Source organism: Dreissena polymorpha, chromosome 6 (assembly GCF_020536995.1).
Source record: "Dreissena polymorpha isolate Duluth1 chromosome 6, UMN_Dpol_1.0, whole genome shotgun sequence".
NCBI lineage: Eukaryota > Metazoa > Mollusca > Bivalvia > Myida > Dreissenidae > Dreissena > Dreissena polymorpha.
The window spans coordinates 22038570-22056271 of record NC_068360.1 but is presented as its reverse complement, the minus strand read 5'-3'; the positions used below and the strand labels follow the sequence as shown (position 1 = coordinate 22056271).

At 33.9% G+C, this 17702-nt stretch overlaps 1 protein-coding gene across 1 annotated transcript; it reads right to left on the bottom strand.

Moving 5' to 3' along the window:
• Window positions 1–655: 655 nt before the first annotated feature.
• LOC127835499 (heavy metal-binding protein HIP-like) lies at window positions 656–11111 on the bottom strand. Its single transcript, XM_052361941.1, has 3 exons — window positions 11003–11111; window positions 7355–7507; window positions 656–1143 (listed from the first exon to the last, which is right to left on the bottom strand). The coding sequence occupies exons 1-3, from the start codon at window positions 11109–11111 to the stop codon at window positions 656–658; spliced, it is 750 nt and encodes a 249-aa protein (XP_052217901.1).
• Window positions 11112–17702: the final 6591 nt, after the last annotated feature.

Here is a 17702-nt window from a genome sequence, read left to right as displayed (position 1 = left end):
CTCCATCGATAAAGTGAATCGGAAACAAGTGATGTGTTCGTCGCGTGAACGTTACATGCTCTTCGATGGGAACTTTGTTATGCAACACAATGTAAGGAAAGTGTTTTTAGCATTTGTTTAATATTAATGTTCCGCATTTTTGTCTATAAATCTTAGCAACCCTGCGAACAAAGCCTCGTTGAGTTACATGCTTATATTACTTTTTCAACGATTATTCATAGAGTTAGCGATATGATTTGATGATGTCATTTATTAATATTCTTCATCAGTTATTTTCATGCAAAATAAACATGTTTTTCTTTGGGTCCAATGTGTATGGAACATCATTAAAACAAAATTGGAAATATGGAACTTTGCCAACGATTAAACAAAAAAAATGTTAATTCATTACCAATAAATCTTTCGAGTGTTTTTGTGATTAAGATTCAGAAACATGCATAAAATGTAACCAAAGAAGTGCACTAGAGTGTTACATGATTTGTCACATTAAGGTTATGAAAATAGACGGTTTAATTCAATTTGTCAATGTTTTACGTTACCTGAAAGCTCTACTAGTCAGGCTGCGCTTTTTTAGTGATGACATAAGTCGTAATTTTATTCAACTTAATTGAATTGTATTACTCGCTGTATGTTGTGCACAGATAAATCAACATGTTCACCCAATAATTGGAGCAACAGACAGTTCATGACCATGCTGCTGTAGTAGGAATCCTGTGAACCTGGACTGACCCCCGTAGAATGCTCCCGCCACTGAATGGTCGTCGTCCATATGGCGCAGGGTTACGGTGTCTCCCTTTACCATGGCAACGCTAACCGTTGATGACGCCGAGTCCCATTGGTGGCCATTGGCTCCGCTAACGTATATCGTCGAAAGCGGCACGTCGTTTTTGTGGATCGCACAGTGCGTCGAGTGGCCATCGAATGTCATGATTATTGCTGAAAATACGTAAAAGCCAATTACTGGAGCGGTAAAAACGCCAGTGGGTGCGCTGTAACCACCAACCGACTGGGTGGAGTCAATGGAAGTGACGACATTGTCGAAGATGAGAACCTGACCTTGTCCTAGATGGTGCACTGGGTTGGCGATCGTTGCGAAGAAAGCTACCTCTGATTCTCGTCCGACCACCTGCCGATGTTCCCTCCCTGAAATGAATGCATACACACGCAAATGAACAATGTAATTTGGGATTTGGTTCGCGCTGTGGGAGAGCTATTATCGACTTACCGTAAAAAAATATTTACATTTCCTGAGCGTAAACTGATTACTTGACTAAACACAAACATCATATCGCGTGTTTCTTTGTAAAATACTCTTACATGTGGTAACATGCGGTCCTCATTTTTTAAATTCAATTAAGAAACAAACACACAACGATTTTTAATGTTTGTTAAATTCTCTACAATCGCACGAATATCATCAGCGCTAAAGGAGTCAAAACTCATTCCACTTAAGAAAATACACAAGCAGACACTCAGCAAATACAATGAGAGCATTTCCAGTGTTGCAATTGTTCTAATCCTGAATAAAACTTGTGCAACACTTAACAAGAATAGAAGCAAGCTGCTACTAAATGTTCATACAAAACACGTCTGATAAGGCACGCGAAAATGCATGATCACGTGCAAGCATTTATTTAAGGGTTACCTTTGAGAACTTAAGTTTACTAGAACATTTGTATTCCTTATTTTTTATTAAGTATATGTTCTGAGCAGCCCTATCCAATGATCCATGGAAATTATTTTTCGGACTTCAGCGGTGCTAATACCAGCTTTGATAGGGCTGCTCCGAAAGTACGTAAAAGTGGTGATTTCTTCCAGTTTCTCGCCGATCATGGCGATGTATCTTCGCTGGTGTTGTTCATGCTATTCACAATTATCTCCGACTTCTCTGTGCTGACCTCAATCCTGTATTATCTTGCTCTTTCGTAGCGCTCGTTGGCGAGGCCATGGACTACACTGCGAAATGGGTTTTATGTCGTTAGCGACGCATTCTGATCATGAGCCATCATGTCCGATAAAAAGTCACACAGTATATCGTGGTCTCATTCGCGGACAGAGTTTATCCTGAAAAAAGGCTGGACTTCAGCTACGATCGCCAAATATAGCATAAGAGGAAATTTCGCTTAACATGCAGTATTTACGACTTTCGAGACTTTCGGTCTGTAAGAAACCATTGTCTCTATAAATTCAATGGTTTTAAATTAACTCTTTGGTTGAAATTTATAACTGTTGCGTATTGCGTTCCGATTTCCTATCAATTTTATTCAGCAAATTTGATGTTTGAGAACAAGATATTGTTATGCAACACTAACGTCACTAGGTTTGTTCAGCTGACAATGTTGGTTTTACAATGTCTATCCTTTATCGAGTATTGTAGACGCTCCAAATAAGTAGATCAATTACAAACACTCTGCGACAACAACTACTTTTGACAACATGATAAGATAACTTTTTCACAGTTCATAGAATGATCGATAGGATTGAATGATGTTCTTTATGCTGAATTGCTTGCAGAATGTGTTTCAGTTTATTTCAAAAAGAATAATTTACTTGATTTAATTGATTGATAAGATTATAATTAAACTTAAAAAATTAACAATTTCATTTTTAACACATTGGACTTTTGATAGTTAACGATTTTCATCAGATATCCGACCAGCGCAACATGTGCATTATTTTACTTCATGCTAGAAGCATAACGCAAATAAAACAAATGTATTGTTGGCCGTGTTAGGTTAATTATTTTTTCTCAAAAACGTTGTTTGTCCCTAAAATACTTGTGTCTGGTTCAAAAATAATTATGGATGCTAGAGATGTTTTAAGACCTTTTTGTGATTTTAATTGTATGAGAAGCGCTTTTTTCAATATTCAGATAAAAGACCGATGATTTTTACTGTTTTTTTTCATTGTTATTATTTGTAAGCTTATTATCGTATTGCCGCGAATTACCTACACGGATGCACATTTTTTACGATGATTACAGCATTGCTCAAGTGCTGTTATTTCTGTTATGATTTAATGTTGTGGAATAAATATCACTAATCATTTATATTCGGATGAAACATTCGTATATTCGTATTAGTATTGCAAATAAATAAGCAATTAACTTAAGTAAATATTGAATGTTTTATTTTAAGTATTTTGCATAAAATGTATTATTTCAGTCCATTAACACACTACTTCCTAGAAGACTCACTAAATTAATTTTCCAGCTTAAACCGTTCACGAAAAGCATGACATTGTAAAAATAATCATTGTAGAAAATAATCAAAGCCATTGTTTACAAACATGTTTACTTGCACAGTGTTTATTATTTCGAAGGTTGCCTCAAAATATATTACTACTATTTGCCATCAAAGCCATTGTTTACAAACATTTTTACTTGGACAGTGTTTATTATTTCGAAGGTTTCATCAAAATATATTACTACTATTTGCCGGGGATATAATATCCTAAGTCCGCACGCATACACATGTATTTGACGTTTAGACGTCTGTTTTAATTGTTTCTTCTTATATTGACCTTTCACCTTTATTTTGGGTTAAAAGAACTTGTGGACACTTGACTGTCCCCTCCCATCAAGGTAAATCGTGTTAAATACACAGATACATATAAATTAATTTACCGATTGTAATAATTGATAAAAGAGAGCATAAATGAAATAGAACACGTTTATACCTAACTGTATGATTATATAAGCAATATGGAATGTCACCTGTTTGGTCTTGTTTGACGATAATATTTTTTTTTATTCCATGAAAAAAATGCATTTTCAGACGGCAATGTCAATAATCACTAAAACACGCTTATGTTTCCACTTTCGACCGATATTTTGTTTGTTTGTTTGTTTTATTTGTGCATACATGTCAAGCAATTTACAATTCAATGCAATCAAGGCAATAAATAACGTATTGATTGCATTATTATCATATTCAGAAACATGCATTACATTAATGATGCCATTTATCACAGATCCAAATAAGATTACGACATGATGTATACACAGGATGACCCGTAAAGCTTAGACATGTAAACATGAAAAAGCTTATTTCCAACGGGGTCCCTGGATTTAGTCGAACAGATCTTATAAGTGACTATAAATATATTGTTTTTCAGTTCTTAATATAGAATCGACATGATCCTACACATAATTTCTTCTACAAATTAAGTGAATCTTTCAAAAGTTGACATGATAATACACTGACACAAATAAATAACATAAAAAATAATGAATTACATAAAATAAAACAAATCTAAAAGTAAAAATACATGGAATTCTCGTCTACCTTTATATCATTTAATAGATGTGTCTTAACAAGTTTCTTAAAAGTAAATTTCGATTCGATGGACTTTATATTATCGGGTAATGCATTCAAATCCGTAATACCATTGTAGTAAAATGAAGAACAAGTAAAGCCATCAACTTGAGGTATATAAAAATTAAATCGGGATCTTTTCCCATACTGATGGACATCTGTATATTTGACAAAATTGTCTTTCATATAGCTTTGACAATTATTGTAGAAAATCTTATGGATGTGGTTAAGCCGAAGTTGCTTGCATCTTTGCTCAACGTTCAATAAACCAAGATCTTCAAAATGCGATACAACACGTGATGTCCTACAATGGGAATTGTTAATAAAACGAACCATTTTATTTTGGATTATTTGTAACTAGTGCTTAAGCTGTTTCGTGAGTCCACAATACCACGAAGAGGATACATAATCTAAATGACATTGTATTAAAGAATTACATAAGCTTTTTCTAAGACTTTTATTTAAACAATCACTTTGTCTATATAAAAATTTAAGCCTAGAGTTAACCTTCTTGACGATATTATTTACAATAGAAGTACCGGACAAGTCAGCATCTAGAATAGAACCAAGATATTTTACATACGTCTGAGATTTTATAACATGATCATTACATTGTATATGAAATTTGTCCACCTTGGTGAGTTTACGTTTCGAACCAAAAAGAATACATTCTGTTTTGCCTAGATGGAGAGATAGCTTATTGTCAATTAAACACTTACTACAGGACTCGAGAGCTCTTTGCCTTTAACTTGACTGATGGTACTTGGATCTTTATGTGAATACAAAATTGCACTGTCATCAGCATAGAGTATAAATTACAGTTGGATGATATACTTGTTTTCATATCATTAACGTAGGTCAAGAACAAAAGATGACCCAGTATACTCCCTTGGGGAACACCACACACAACCGATTTGAAATTCGATTTAGCGGCATTAACATGTACAGACTGCGTCCTATCAGCTAGGTACGAGCGAAACCACTCCACAGACTCCACTCCCATCGCACGAAGCTTCCGACACAGAATGTCATGATCTACAATGTCGAATGCCTTCTGTAGATCTAACATAATCATACCAGTAAACAAGCCATTAGAGGTTTGTCCACGTATATGATCAGACAGGTGAATAAGACAGGAGTCAGTGGAGTGATTCCCCCTGAACCCACTCTGATACTCATACAACGGACCGTTCTACACTAAAAAAGATTCCAACTGGTTGTATACAGCTCTCTCTAATATTTTTGAAACAATGGACAAAATACTAACCGGTCTAAAATTAGAAAGCTCGGACCTATTGTCTTTCTTAAACAGTGGTTTTACCTTAGCACTTTCTAAATCAGTGGGAACTACATTGTTAACAATAGAGCTATTTATCAAAAATGTAATATGAGTTTTGAAATAAGCAGCAGAATCTTTCAAAAATCTGGCCGGGATTTCGTCTAACCCAGTACTCTTAGAACAATGTAATTTGCTTAACTCTTTGTAAACAAAATATTCAGAAACTGTATGAAGTTTAAAAGAATTGTGAGCAGGATTTCTGTCTTTGTAAAACGATTTAAAAATGTTAGATGCTGTATTAAATAGATTTGGAGCAGTAGGAAGCTTATCAACTAGTACTGAAGCAACAGTTGTGAAAAAATAGTTAAAATGATTGGCTATTGTTTTAGCTTCAAAACCGATACAAACACATCAGTGGATATTTTTGCATGAACAAAGCTTATTAGCTCATTGTCCGAAAAAAAACACATGAACACACGAGGAGACAGACTTTTGCACAGGTCATAATGGTAAATATACACATGTGTATACATGTATATTGAAAGCAAATTGTGTTCGTGTCATTATTTTCCGATTGTTTAACTATTTGCGTCTATTTGTGGGATCTGATACGAGCTGATACTTCGTATAATATTGTTATAAACGAATTGATGATTTTTGTTAACGTTCATTTTCACCGAGGTGGATATTCAAGAAACCTTATCAGTTTATAGCAATTATGTATAATTTACATACACCACCATACCTATAAGTAATAAATTATCATTCTATTCCAAAATATGTTGTTGTTGTTGTTTCAACAAAACCTATATGCAACATGGAATATACATATTAACTGACCTTGTTAATGTTTATTCCTATGTGCGCTAAGGGCTTTTATTATTTTCTTTGGAGTATGCAAAACATAACTAAAACGTCGTCTGTGAGTGTTCTTTTATTTTCGAAAGTGTTGACGTAATCGTTTTAATATACCATTAAAAAGTCACACACAATTATACAAATACTGCACAGAATAGCTAAGTTCAGTGACACAATTAAGTTTAAAAAACACGATTAAGTTTAAAACATCGTTCAACCTACAATTTCAGCCGAACGATCTTGCTTTTGTAATAAGAATCCTGAAAATAATGATTGGGCCTCTCCCTCTAGTCCATGATCGCCAATATCTCCATGTCTGACTGAAACTGCTTGTCCTCTTGTTGACGCTACGACAACATCTACAGAAGCTGAGTCAAACTGGTGATCATGTAACCCGTCCACCCAGAGTCTTGCAATGACCGTGTTGTCAACGTATAACCCATAATGGGACGCATGATCAGCATGCGTCGTTAGTGTTGTAGACAGCATGCGTCGTTAGTGTTGTAGACAATGAATATAGTCCATCGATCGGAGCTGTAAATACTCCGGTCACATTGCTGTACCCTAAGGCGGAGTTTGTTGAGTCAATGTTGGTGACCACATGGTTGAATACAATGACTTGTCCCATACCTTGATGTAAAACTGTTTGACTGATATCGGCAAGAAATGCTATTTCAGTAGCCTCTCTACCAAGTTGTCTCTTGTCTGTTTGGTGACAATCTATTGCAAATGAGACAAGACTAACTTCTTTAACACCAGAGGCTTTCTAACACAAGGTGCGTAAACATATATTTAAAAACAATACTTCGTGTACCTATGACAACATTAATAATTAACAAAAATAATAAGTAACTGAAACAAATTATGCAATAAGTAAGCTTCAAAAGCAAATCACACATACCCTTCTCTACAAGCAGAGTCTCCAATTGTTTCCTCGCAAGCTGTTCTGTTTCAAGTTTTTCCGTTACATGTTTCAGTGCTAGCTCGAGCCTCTCAATACGGTAATCTATGTTGCCTTCATATGAGAAGCACACGCAAATGGCAATCACAATCACTAACAGCAGTGTAGACAACATGGTGCAGTTGCGGCATATGAACGCTTACTATCTAGTCTAGTCTTATGTCATGAACGTCTTCAACGACATATTGACCTTTATCTTGCACCATTCTTGAATTAGATATATAATTTTGGTTGAGTTTTTAAAGGGGCGCATTAGAGACATGTTGTAATAACGTCGACTTACACATTTAATTTATATCAAATCTATATAAAAAGCATAATCAAGTAGTACGATTAATAATATAATAATTTTATTTCATACACTAGAAAATATCAATATTGCGTTTAACTGATATAATATAAACTCTTTAAACAAAGTTTGTAACAAATGCTCGATAGAAAGATTCGTCATATCAACTGGAAGACAGCAATATAGTTATGCCTGCAATTTACAACAAAGAGAATCATTTTTGTTCTTAGAAGGCTAACTGAGTAAGTAGATCGTATGACTTTAAAGGGTGCCTTTTTACAGATTTTGGCATGTTTTGAAGATTGTCATTGAATGCTTTATATTGATGAATGTAGACATTGGATCTAAAAAGCTCCAGTATAAAAATGAGAATACAATTAAAAAAAGAAAAAAGTAACCCTCAGCAGGGCTCGAACGACTGACCCCTTGAGTCCTGGAGTAAAAATGTCTACAACATAGACAACTCGGCCATCCTTCCTCATACAATGAAAGATGTATTTTATGCTTTATATAAGCAATCCTCGTAGTTTCAAAAAATATAACAACAGCAATGGAACTCTCCAAATTCAATCGTTTCGCTTTGCAACACTTTATAATTTTCAGGTTTTGTAATCGTCAAAAGATGCATATAATGGCTTTTTAGAGCATGGTAAATGTACAGTATTACTGTTTCCTCATATATACCATAACTAAAACGAAAATTTGAGAATCTGAAACAACTTTTAATACATTTTGTCAATTTACCAAAACGTGCGAAGGCCCCTTTAAATTCGGAAATACCGACCCTGTGATATATATTTTTTTTTGAGAGGGGGAGGGGGTAATCTACTTCTAAGAGCTCAGCGTACTAACAAACATGTGCTAATTCATCATTATTAGTCGATTATAATGAGACGCCTGCCAGTAAGACCAATTAATTGAAATAGAAATAAATATATGCAGTGCACTATGTAACTGAGATGCATTGAGTTATTGTGTGAATTTGTTTACATTAGCAGCTGGCAGCGCTGCTTTGCTAAATTCAAAGACTAGATATGTAACTGAAAGATCTATTGAGTGCTCAAAACGTTAAAGATCATTTAAGAAAAAAAGGCTGCCTATCATGGGATGAAGTCATGTTTATAGATTTCATGTTTAACTGTTAAGACATACAAATAGGTAAATAAGATTTAATGTTTACAAATCATTTTACTTGACATATTTATGTATGTGTATAAAATACTCTATAAATTAACAATGTTAAAAATGCAAGTAAGAAAATAACATAACTTTATTGCTGCTATGAAACTCAGACTGTTCGACTAAAATCCCGATTGGCTTCCATATTTAACAGCTTTGCCAATGGGGGTCGAATTATAGAACAGGCAATTTACATGAAATAAAATGCTTATTACCGCGAATTCGGAGATTGCATCGAGGTGTAAAACTCTCTATATATAACACATTAAGCCGCCGTGAAATAAAGCTTATTTTTTTACAGTTTGAAATATAAACAAATGACATTTAAGGAGCGGGATCTTACCTGTTTGGAAAGAAAAAATATATTCGATTCGAACTGAATGATTGACAAACGAAAAGCTCATCTAGGATTTTAAAAACGACGTTCTGACAGGTCACGATTATTTAAAAAAATGTGTTTCTGGTTGAGTCTAACAAAATAATTTTGTGTTGATGGCGATGGTCTGAAAAACTAGGTAGGGTAGGCTCTGTATTTTATTTGCTCTCCAAAAATAAAATAATCTTGTATCAATCTTTATCTGGCGTGGTTTCAGCGATTAATAGCTATGTGTTATTACGTTTTATGTTCCAAAGGACTTTGATGGTTTTTATCGTTATTTCATCTAAAATGAATGTGAATATAATAATTTGACCAGGTGACCAAGTTTGTGTACACATTTGGCCCAGTTGAATCCTTACTGAAACTGTTCTTAGACAAATAGTGTGAACATGTTTTATTAAGATAGAAACAAAGAGATGCGCACTTCCACAAAGATTATTATTGATGTCAGTATTGACAACGGACAGACCATGTGCTTTTCTTCTCGATCAGGTTTGAAATCACCATAGTATACAGTAGTAAAATAAAACAAGCAAATCGAAAACGCTCTTGATTATTCCATTAAAAGTTTATATTCCCGAGATCAAATTAAAATTTTATAATTGTCATCAGGTTTATATCAAGAAATGCTTTACAGTTAAACATTTTAAACGACAAAATTTACATGACTCCTTTTGACTTGTATATGAACTATAATGTGTACATTTAACTAGAAGGAAAATAGACTTTACAATTCAAGGTCATCATACATCAAGATAAGTTGATAGCTCTTATTATCAGACATGTCTCGTTCAAAAATAAAACATTGAGTCAAGTTACAACACTTTAAAAAGTTTATCAAATGTATTGTTACTAATTGTAAGATTAAATGTTATGAGAGAAAAGTTCACCCAATTAATGGTGCAACGCGATTATGCTGTTGCAACAGAAAGCCCGAAAACATGGACTGTCCCGATGAAACGAAAGCACCTTCAAGAGCACTGTCTTCTGATTCATGATGACGCACGCTCACTGTCTCCCCCTTTGACAACAAAAGAACAACTGTAGCAGATGCGCTATAATACTTATGCAAAGTCCCAGAAACCGCAACTGCCACAACTGGCGTGTTGTCACGATATATCCTAAAATGAGCATAGGCATTTTCGTGCGACATCAGCGTTGTGGAAAAGACATACAGACCATCGACTGGGGCAGTGAATACACCTGTAACATGGTTGTAACCGCCAAGGGAATTCGTGGAATCGACTTTCGTGACAACGTTGTCGAAAACAATTATCTGGCTACCACCTAAGTGTTCAATATTTGTTGAAATTGAGGCAAAGAACGCAATTTCCGGATCTTGAGTCACTTGCCGAGAGCCAATCATCCCTTCTGTAAAAGAAATTATTCATATATATTTGTCACATGTATATACTATAATAGAAAACATTTATGTGGGCGTAAACATTGAACTTAATTATTTGTATTTTTCATGATTGAGTTTGTTAATAAAAGTCTCTTGTCTTAACAAGTCTTAATATTGTTTATAAATCCTTAATATTAGGACTAATTAACGAGAAATCACCAAATATACACCAATTCCGTTTCATGTTTTCGTTTAAACGAGCTCATTTGCACACAGACTTAAAAATATAACAACAAAAGCAGATACGCTTTTTTGCATGTAATAATGTTTAACGTGTATATGCAATAATAAAAAATAACATGAATATTTACAGGTCGAAAACAACAAAGATCTTACCTGCATTGGCAAGTTTCTTTTCAATTTCTATTCTAGCGAGATGTTCTTTCTCCAACTGTTTGCTCATGTTTTGCAACAACGTCTCGAATTGTTGCATGCGATCATCCATAATATCAATTGATTTGGCATCGAAAACACTTGGAAGAAGAACGCATATTATCAGGATCTTTGATGCCATAGTTTCCATCTGACACTACGCAGTTTGTGACAAAGACATTTGTGTTCCTGTCTTTATATTCCTATTGTGTTACTCTTTAAGTCTTTTTGATAAGAGGTTTGAACGAATTCATGTACGCATATATATGTAGGTCATACTTAAAATCAAAATGGTATCAATAATTTGAGCATGCGTTTCTGTACTGATTACTTTTCAGCGTCCGAGCATGAGTTTCTGATGTTGCACTTGATCTTTTACCTAACACGGTGTTTTTTATGTTTGAAAGTTTTTATTAAGGATTGTAATCGGTTGACAAACTGTTGCGAATACATTTTTTTTCATTTTCTCTGGTTTGACATTCAATTGTAATTACAATCGATACAAAGTGTATTCAATATATTTTCTTTAATTTCTGGCAATGCTTAAAAATACATTTAAACTTTTTACATATAAAAGCAAGTCAAAAATAATATAATGTTCAAATCAAGACACGATTGAAATGCATCTGTTTTTTTTAATTACTCGTAAAAAACGCGTTCTTGATATAGATAGGTCTTCGTAAAACACCTAAAACATTGATATTCTAGAATTCGCATTAAATGTTCAAAGACATGTTTGCCATGAACGACTAATATTCAAATTAAGAAACAATTGAAGATAAAGGATATAATTTCAAATATCGTTTATCAATATAAAAAAATGCAACCATTAACATTAATTGGTAAGACATTGTGTGTTTGTTTTACTCCGTAATTAATTGTAATAATGCCATTAATAATATATACTCTTATACATGATTATAATAGTGGTATGCCTTTGAATAAATTGCTATTAATGCAACTTTATATACATAAAATTGCTGAACAAGCTTAATACTGCATTCTCAATATTAAAATGGAAACATATTAAAAACCGGTTCTTATTTTGTACTTGTTTTTCTGTAAGAAAACTTCACCTGAGCATCGGTTTGACAGACAATACTAACATGTATTGATCAGGTCGATTTCGGGGAATAACGATGCACTGCCTCGCTCGAGTAAGTTTCCTTGGAATTTCAGTGATCGTGTGAGTAAGTTTCCTTAGAATTGCAGCGATCGTGTAAGTTTCCTTTGAATTGCAGCGATTGTGTGAGTAAGTTTTCTTAGCATTTTTAGCGATCGTGTGAGCAAGTTTCCTTAGAATTTCAGCGATCGTGTGAGCAAGTGATTGGATTTCCATAGTATAACAGCGATCGTGTGAGTAAGTTTTCTTAGAATTGTAGCGATCGTCTGAGTAAGTTTCCTTAGCATTGCAACGATCGAGTAAATGTCTTTAGAATAGCAGCGATTGTGTTAGAAGTTTTCTTAGAATTGCAGCGATCAGGTAAGTTTCTTTAGAATTGCAGCGATCGCGAGAGAAAGTTTCTTAAGCACAGTAGCTTTCTTTTGCATAAGTTTCTTAAGCATTGCAGCTACCGTTTAAGTAAGTTTCCTTAGCATGGCTGCATTCATGTGAGTAAGTTTCCATAGCACTTTATGCGATCGTTTTAGTAAGTTTTCACAGCTTGTTAATAATTTTTTCTAGCATTAGAGCGATCTTGTGAGTTAGTTGCAAATGCACAGCAGCGATTTAGAGAGTAAGTTTCATTAGACTTGCAGGGATCGTGTGAGCAAGTTTCCTAAGCGTTTATGCGATCGTTTGAGTAAGCTTCTTTAGCATTGCAGCGGTCGCGTGAAAAAGTATCCTTAGCATTTCAGTGATCGAAGGTGAATTTTTTCCTTAGCTTTACAGAGATATTGTAATATTGGTTAGAATTACAGAACTCAATCGAGAAATTTTCAAAAGCATTGCATCGCTCGAGTGAGTAAGTTGACAATTGATTGCAGCGATGGTGCGAATACATTGCTATAAAATGTTGCAACATTCATTTCAGGACGTTCACGTTGCATTTAAGTGCCTATACATTTTGGATAAGAAAAAAAAGTGAAACTTATACATGTCTCACATAAGCAAATACGAAGCATTGTGTTCAATAATCGTCCTTTAATATTACGTTTATAACGAATTAACTATGTCACACAAAGAACAGTAATGCCTGAGCTGCATTAATTTATTATTTTATAGATGAATGTTAATAGACCTTTATATTTATATATTTATATATATAAATAATGCATTAACAGTGTATTTAAATTACCAGACCACCTTAATTTATTGTTATCTTAACTCTCCTTATCTATGCACAGGGTCTGAATATACTTCTACATCGGGCGGCTCAAGCAATTCGGTCCGAAAGTCGTCAGTGCCACGATCGGATATCTGGGAAAGGAAGTGGCGATGAATGAAATGGAGCCTCTGATTTTACGGCGTCTTCAAGAACCCTGGTGTTCTCTGTCATCGCGACCTTGTTGCATTATATGAGGGTCGTACTATTCTTCATTGCGTATTTAAAAAAACTAAGTTGCCACATTGAACACACACACTGTGTATTTTTACATCTAAACAGTTTATACAAATACGGTGCTCGTTTATGTCTGTGTAAATATAGTATATTTGGTGATAACGATGTATTATAGACATTGTATTTCAATAGTGGTTATAGAAAAATGAAATTATTCTCGGTTTGATAAATACGGTATAGTATGGTTTAATACGTGTTATTTAGAAGAGAGATTATGGTAATGGTTTAGCGCGAATAATGCACGGGTTTTGTGTGCATGTTTTAGCGCGAAAGCGCACGAGTTTTTCGTTTTGGGGTATATATGATCTGCACATCTATTGAGTCGCCATTCAAGGGTGTATTTGACAGGCAAACGTTATGGAACAAGAAAACGAAAGGGTGATAAAGTAGTTTAGGCGTTCATTTGCGAAATACATAGTGTTTGGAAGGAGAAGATTTTTGATGCGAGGACTGATTCACTGCTAGAAGTGGAATGGTGAGATGGAACTTCGAACAAAGGTCAGACTTGATGGTTCTGTTAATTTTAATAACATTGACAACAACATTCCGATTGAAATTAACACAGGTTGTGTTCATTGTTAACTTTTATGAAAATTATATTCAATAACCTGCTCCATATTTTTATTTGTGCTGTAGTTTTTGTTTAGTTCCAACTATTCTGATACATCAATTGATTCGACTATTGGATAAAAATTAAACTATTTAAGTTCCAAAAAAGGTCGCAAATGTAATGGTTTTTTAGGATTATATATAGGTAAGGCCACATAGTGCGTCATTCCAGGTTGTATTGGTAGTAGAGTTAGGTCACTCTCCCACATGTTTTTACGAACACCTTGCTTTATTTGTGTTGTTTGTAAGATATACTCCTTGTATGGGTATATATGTGTTACAGGTTTTTGTATTAGTTCCATACGTATGATTCAACAAACGATTAATTACAATTAACTGCCGTATTTCCTTATAATCAAGCAAGATCTTTGTGTGCGATATATGAAGTGGTATGATAATGAGCGGATAATAATTTATGCGTACATATCTTTCAACTATTCAGGTATTCCAATTGTGAATTAAGAATGTAACATTAAAAATGGATATATTAAGGAAATTAGATATTCTATTTATATATGAAACAGCAATAGAGACTTGTCTTGAAAACTTTTTCGAAACATATTTGTGTTTTGCAAATAGTACATCTCGTTCGCTGGATATTGAAAAAACAGTTGATATGTTTTTGTTGTATACAACATGCATATGTGCTAATTACCATATTTTGGATATGATGTGGTATAAATTTGGTTTGAAAAGAGCGTTGACAGTAAGGCTGTTGTTTTAAAACTAAGATGAAAGGCAATTATCGGTTTTGTAAAATTTAGTTTCGTCATAGTAAAATGCACTTTTAAATATTAGGTACTGTAATGATAACAAAAGTATCACATGATTTATTGGCATTATAAGTCATTTTGTTTTCGTGAATAGTTGTTGTTCTTGTTTGGTGACCTGTTGGCTTGATGTGTAAAGACATTTTGCTTTTATGGTATTTGGCCGTTTTTTGAATGCCAGTAAAGATGTGTAATTTGCTTATCGTTTGGTGAAAGCCAGTTGACAAGATGTGGATAAACCCAGTTGGCGCCTGTAGTTTTTTAACCAAACTTGTTAAAACGTACGTTTACATTTACATTTTTGTGTCTATTATAAACCCAGTTGCGCCTGTAGTTTTTTAACCAAACTTGTTAAAACGTACGTTTACATTTACATTTTTGTGTCTATTATATTTGTACTGTTCGAAGGGTATTCAATATATTGGAGAATATTACATGTATGTTATTAAAGGCCAGAATGGCTTATGTGAATTAACCGGTTGGTTTGTGTTGTCAGTTGACAGTTTGTTGAAGGCAGATTTTTTTCAGATGCGTATAAGCCAGTTTGCTTGCATGCCAGTTCACCGAAATTTCTCAAAACACATGTTGAAATTGCATTTACAAATGTTTGCAAAGTTTATTTTTTCAGTAGCTTGACAGTTCGAAGAATAAATAATGAATAGTGTAACATTAAAGTAAGAGGGCAGCTCGAAAGGTATGATTTGTTTTTTGTATAATAATGTTTAAGAAAATCTTGTACTTGTCAAGATTAATAATGATGATTTTATTGATGATGTTATTAATGATGATGATGATGCTAATGTTATTAATGATGAGGATGAGTGTTTTACAGTATTTTGTTAATAGATAATACTACATTTACGAATTTTGAGTAAATGCAATTATTATAGGTTTGATAAATACGGAATAGTGTTGGTCTATACATATTATTTAGAAGAGAAAGAGAGTACGGTTATGGTTAAGCACAAACAATGAACGCGTTTCTCGTTTTTAAGTTTAATTGAACAAAAACAAGTTACGGCTCAGCAACAGGGATTTTTCTCAGTGGGTAAAGGTATTTTTTTTAGAGTCACAGAAATTAAACTTTGCATCAATACAGGTTTTCTTTGAGATTTGTTTGATAGGTTAAAATTCAATAATTTGACGAGGTTTCCAGCCGACCGAGTACCTATAGCTTTGTATTTGAGTGTATTAAGGGTTTTGTTATTTTCAAATTAGTTGATCAAAATTAATAAAGTGTTCTATTATATCTATTGAGCCCATGCTATTTCCATGGAAATTTGAGCCAGGTTTCGATCAGTAGCTTAAAGTATGTCTGTGTTGGTGAATTGAACATAAAACAAATGCCAAGTCGGTAGTTTTAAATTTAAGAGCAGAAAATACGTATTGATTGTGAAAACATTAGGAACTTGTGTTTGGTATTTGTGTGTGTTTCTTGTGGTCATTGGAACAATTTGTTTAAGGCGAATGGGCCTGATTTGGAAAGCCAGTTGGCTTGTTTGGTCAGTTGACCGTTTTTTAAAGCCATTCTATCTGATGTGTGAAAGCCAGTTGGCTTGTGTTGTCAGTTTACCGAACTTTCTTAGAACAAAAGTCACATAGAATTAACAATCTTTGCAAGTTTATTGTTTGCAGTGCAGTAACTGGACATTTCGAATAGTATATTAAGTATTGAAGAACATAAATGTATGGTTTATGTAGTATGTTATTATTATAATATAAATTATATAAATATTGTTTTATTATTTCTGTTTTATTCTATTTTATTATCTTAGTGGTCAGTTGATAGTTTGTTGATGGCAATAGGTGCCTGATGAGTATAAGCTGGTTGGCATGTTTGGTCAGTTGACCGTTTGTGAAGGCCAGAGTATGCCTTATGTTGATACGCCAGTTGGCTTGTGTTAGTTGATCGTACTTTCTTAGAACGCATGTCCACATGGAATAAACAATATTTGCAAGTTTATTTTTGCAGTGCAGTAAGTGGACAGTTTGAATGGTTTATTAAGTATTGGAGAACATAAAGGTATGGTTTATGTAGTATGTTATTATTATTATTATTAAGATTATGATAATGATTTTTTAATTTTTGTTTTAATAATTATCATTATTTTGTAAATAGTGTTTTATTATATCTGTTTTATTCTCTTGTGTATTATCCGAGTTGTCAGTTGACCGTTTGTGAAGGCCAGAGTGGGCCTGTTGTTGATTAGCCAGTTGGCTTGTGTGGTCATTTGACCGTTTGTAAAGGCCAGCGTGCCAGATGTCGATAAGCCAGTTGGCTTGTGTTAGTTGACCTTAATTTCTTTGAACGCATGTCCACATGGAATAAACAATCTTTGCAAGTTTATTTTTTGCAGTGCAGTAACTGGACAGTTCGAATGGTATATTAAAGGGGCCTTTTCACAGATTTTGGCATTTTTTAACTTATTCATTAAATGCTTTATATTGATAAATGTAAACATTGGATCGTAAAAGCTCCAGTAAAAAATCAAGAATAAAATTAAAAAAAGGAAAAGAACATTGCCCGGAGCAGGTTTCAAACCAGTGACCCCTGGAGTCCTGCCAGAGTCCTGAAGTAAAAACGCTTTAGCCTACTGAGCTATTTCGCCGAGTACACACGCTTGACGTATTTTATACCTTATATAAGCAATCTTCGTAGTTTCACAAAATTTAACGACAAAAACAGAACTCTCCAAATTATTCAATCGTTTCGCGTTGCAACGC

Bases quoted from the DNA above. Each gene is read 5' to 3' on its own strand.
- LOC127835499 (XM_052361941.1), bottom strand. From the start codon at position 11,111: ATGGATGATCGCATGCAACAATTCGAGACGTTGTTGCAAAACATGAGC. The intron at 7,508-11,002 runs GTAAGATCTTTG...CACTGCTGTTAG, and splicing joins AAAGAAACTTGCCAATGCAG to TGATTGTGATTGCCATTTGC. The intron at 1,144-7,354 runs GTATGTGTGATT...CATTCATTTCAG, and splicing joins GACTCTGCTTGTAGAGAAGG to GGAGGGAACATCGGCAGGTG.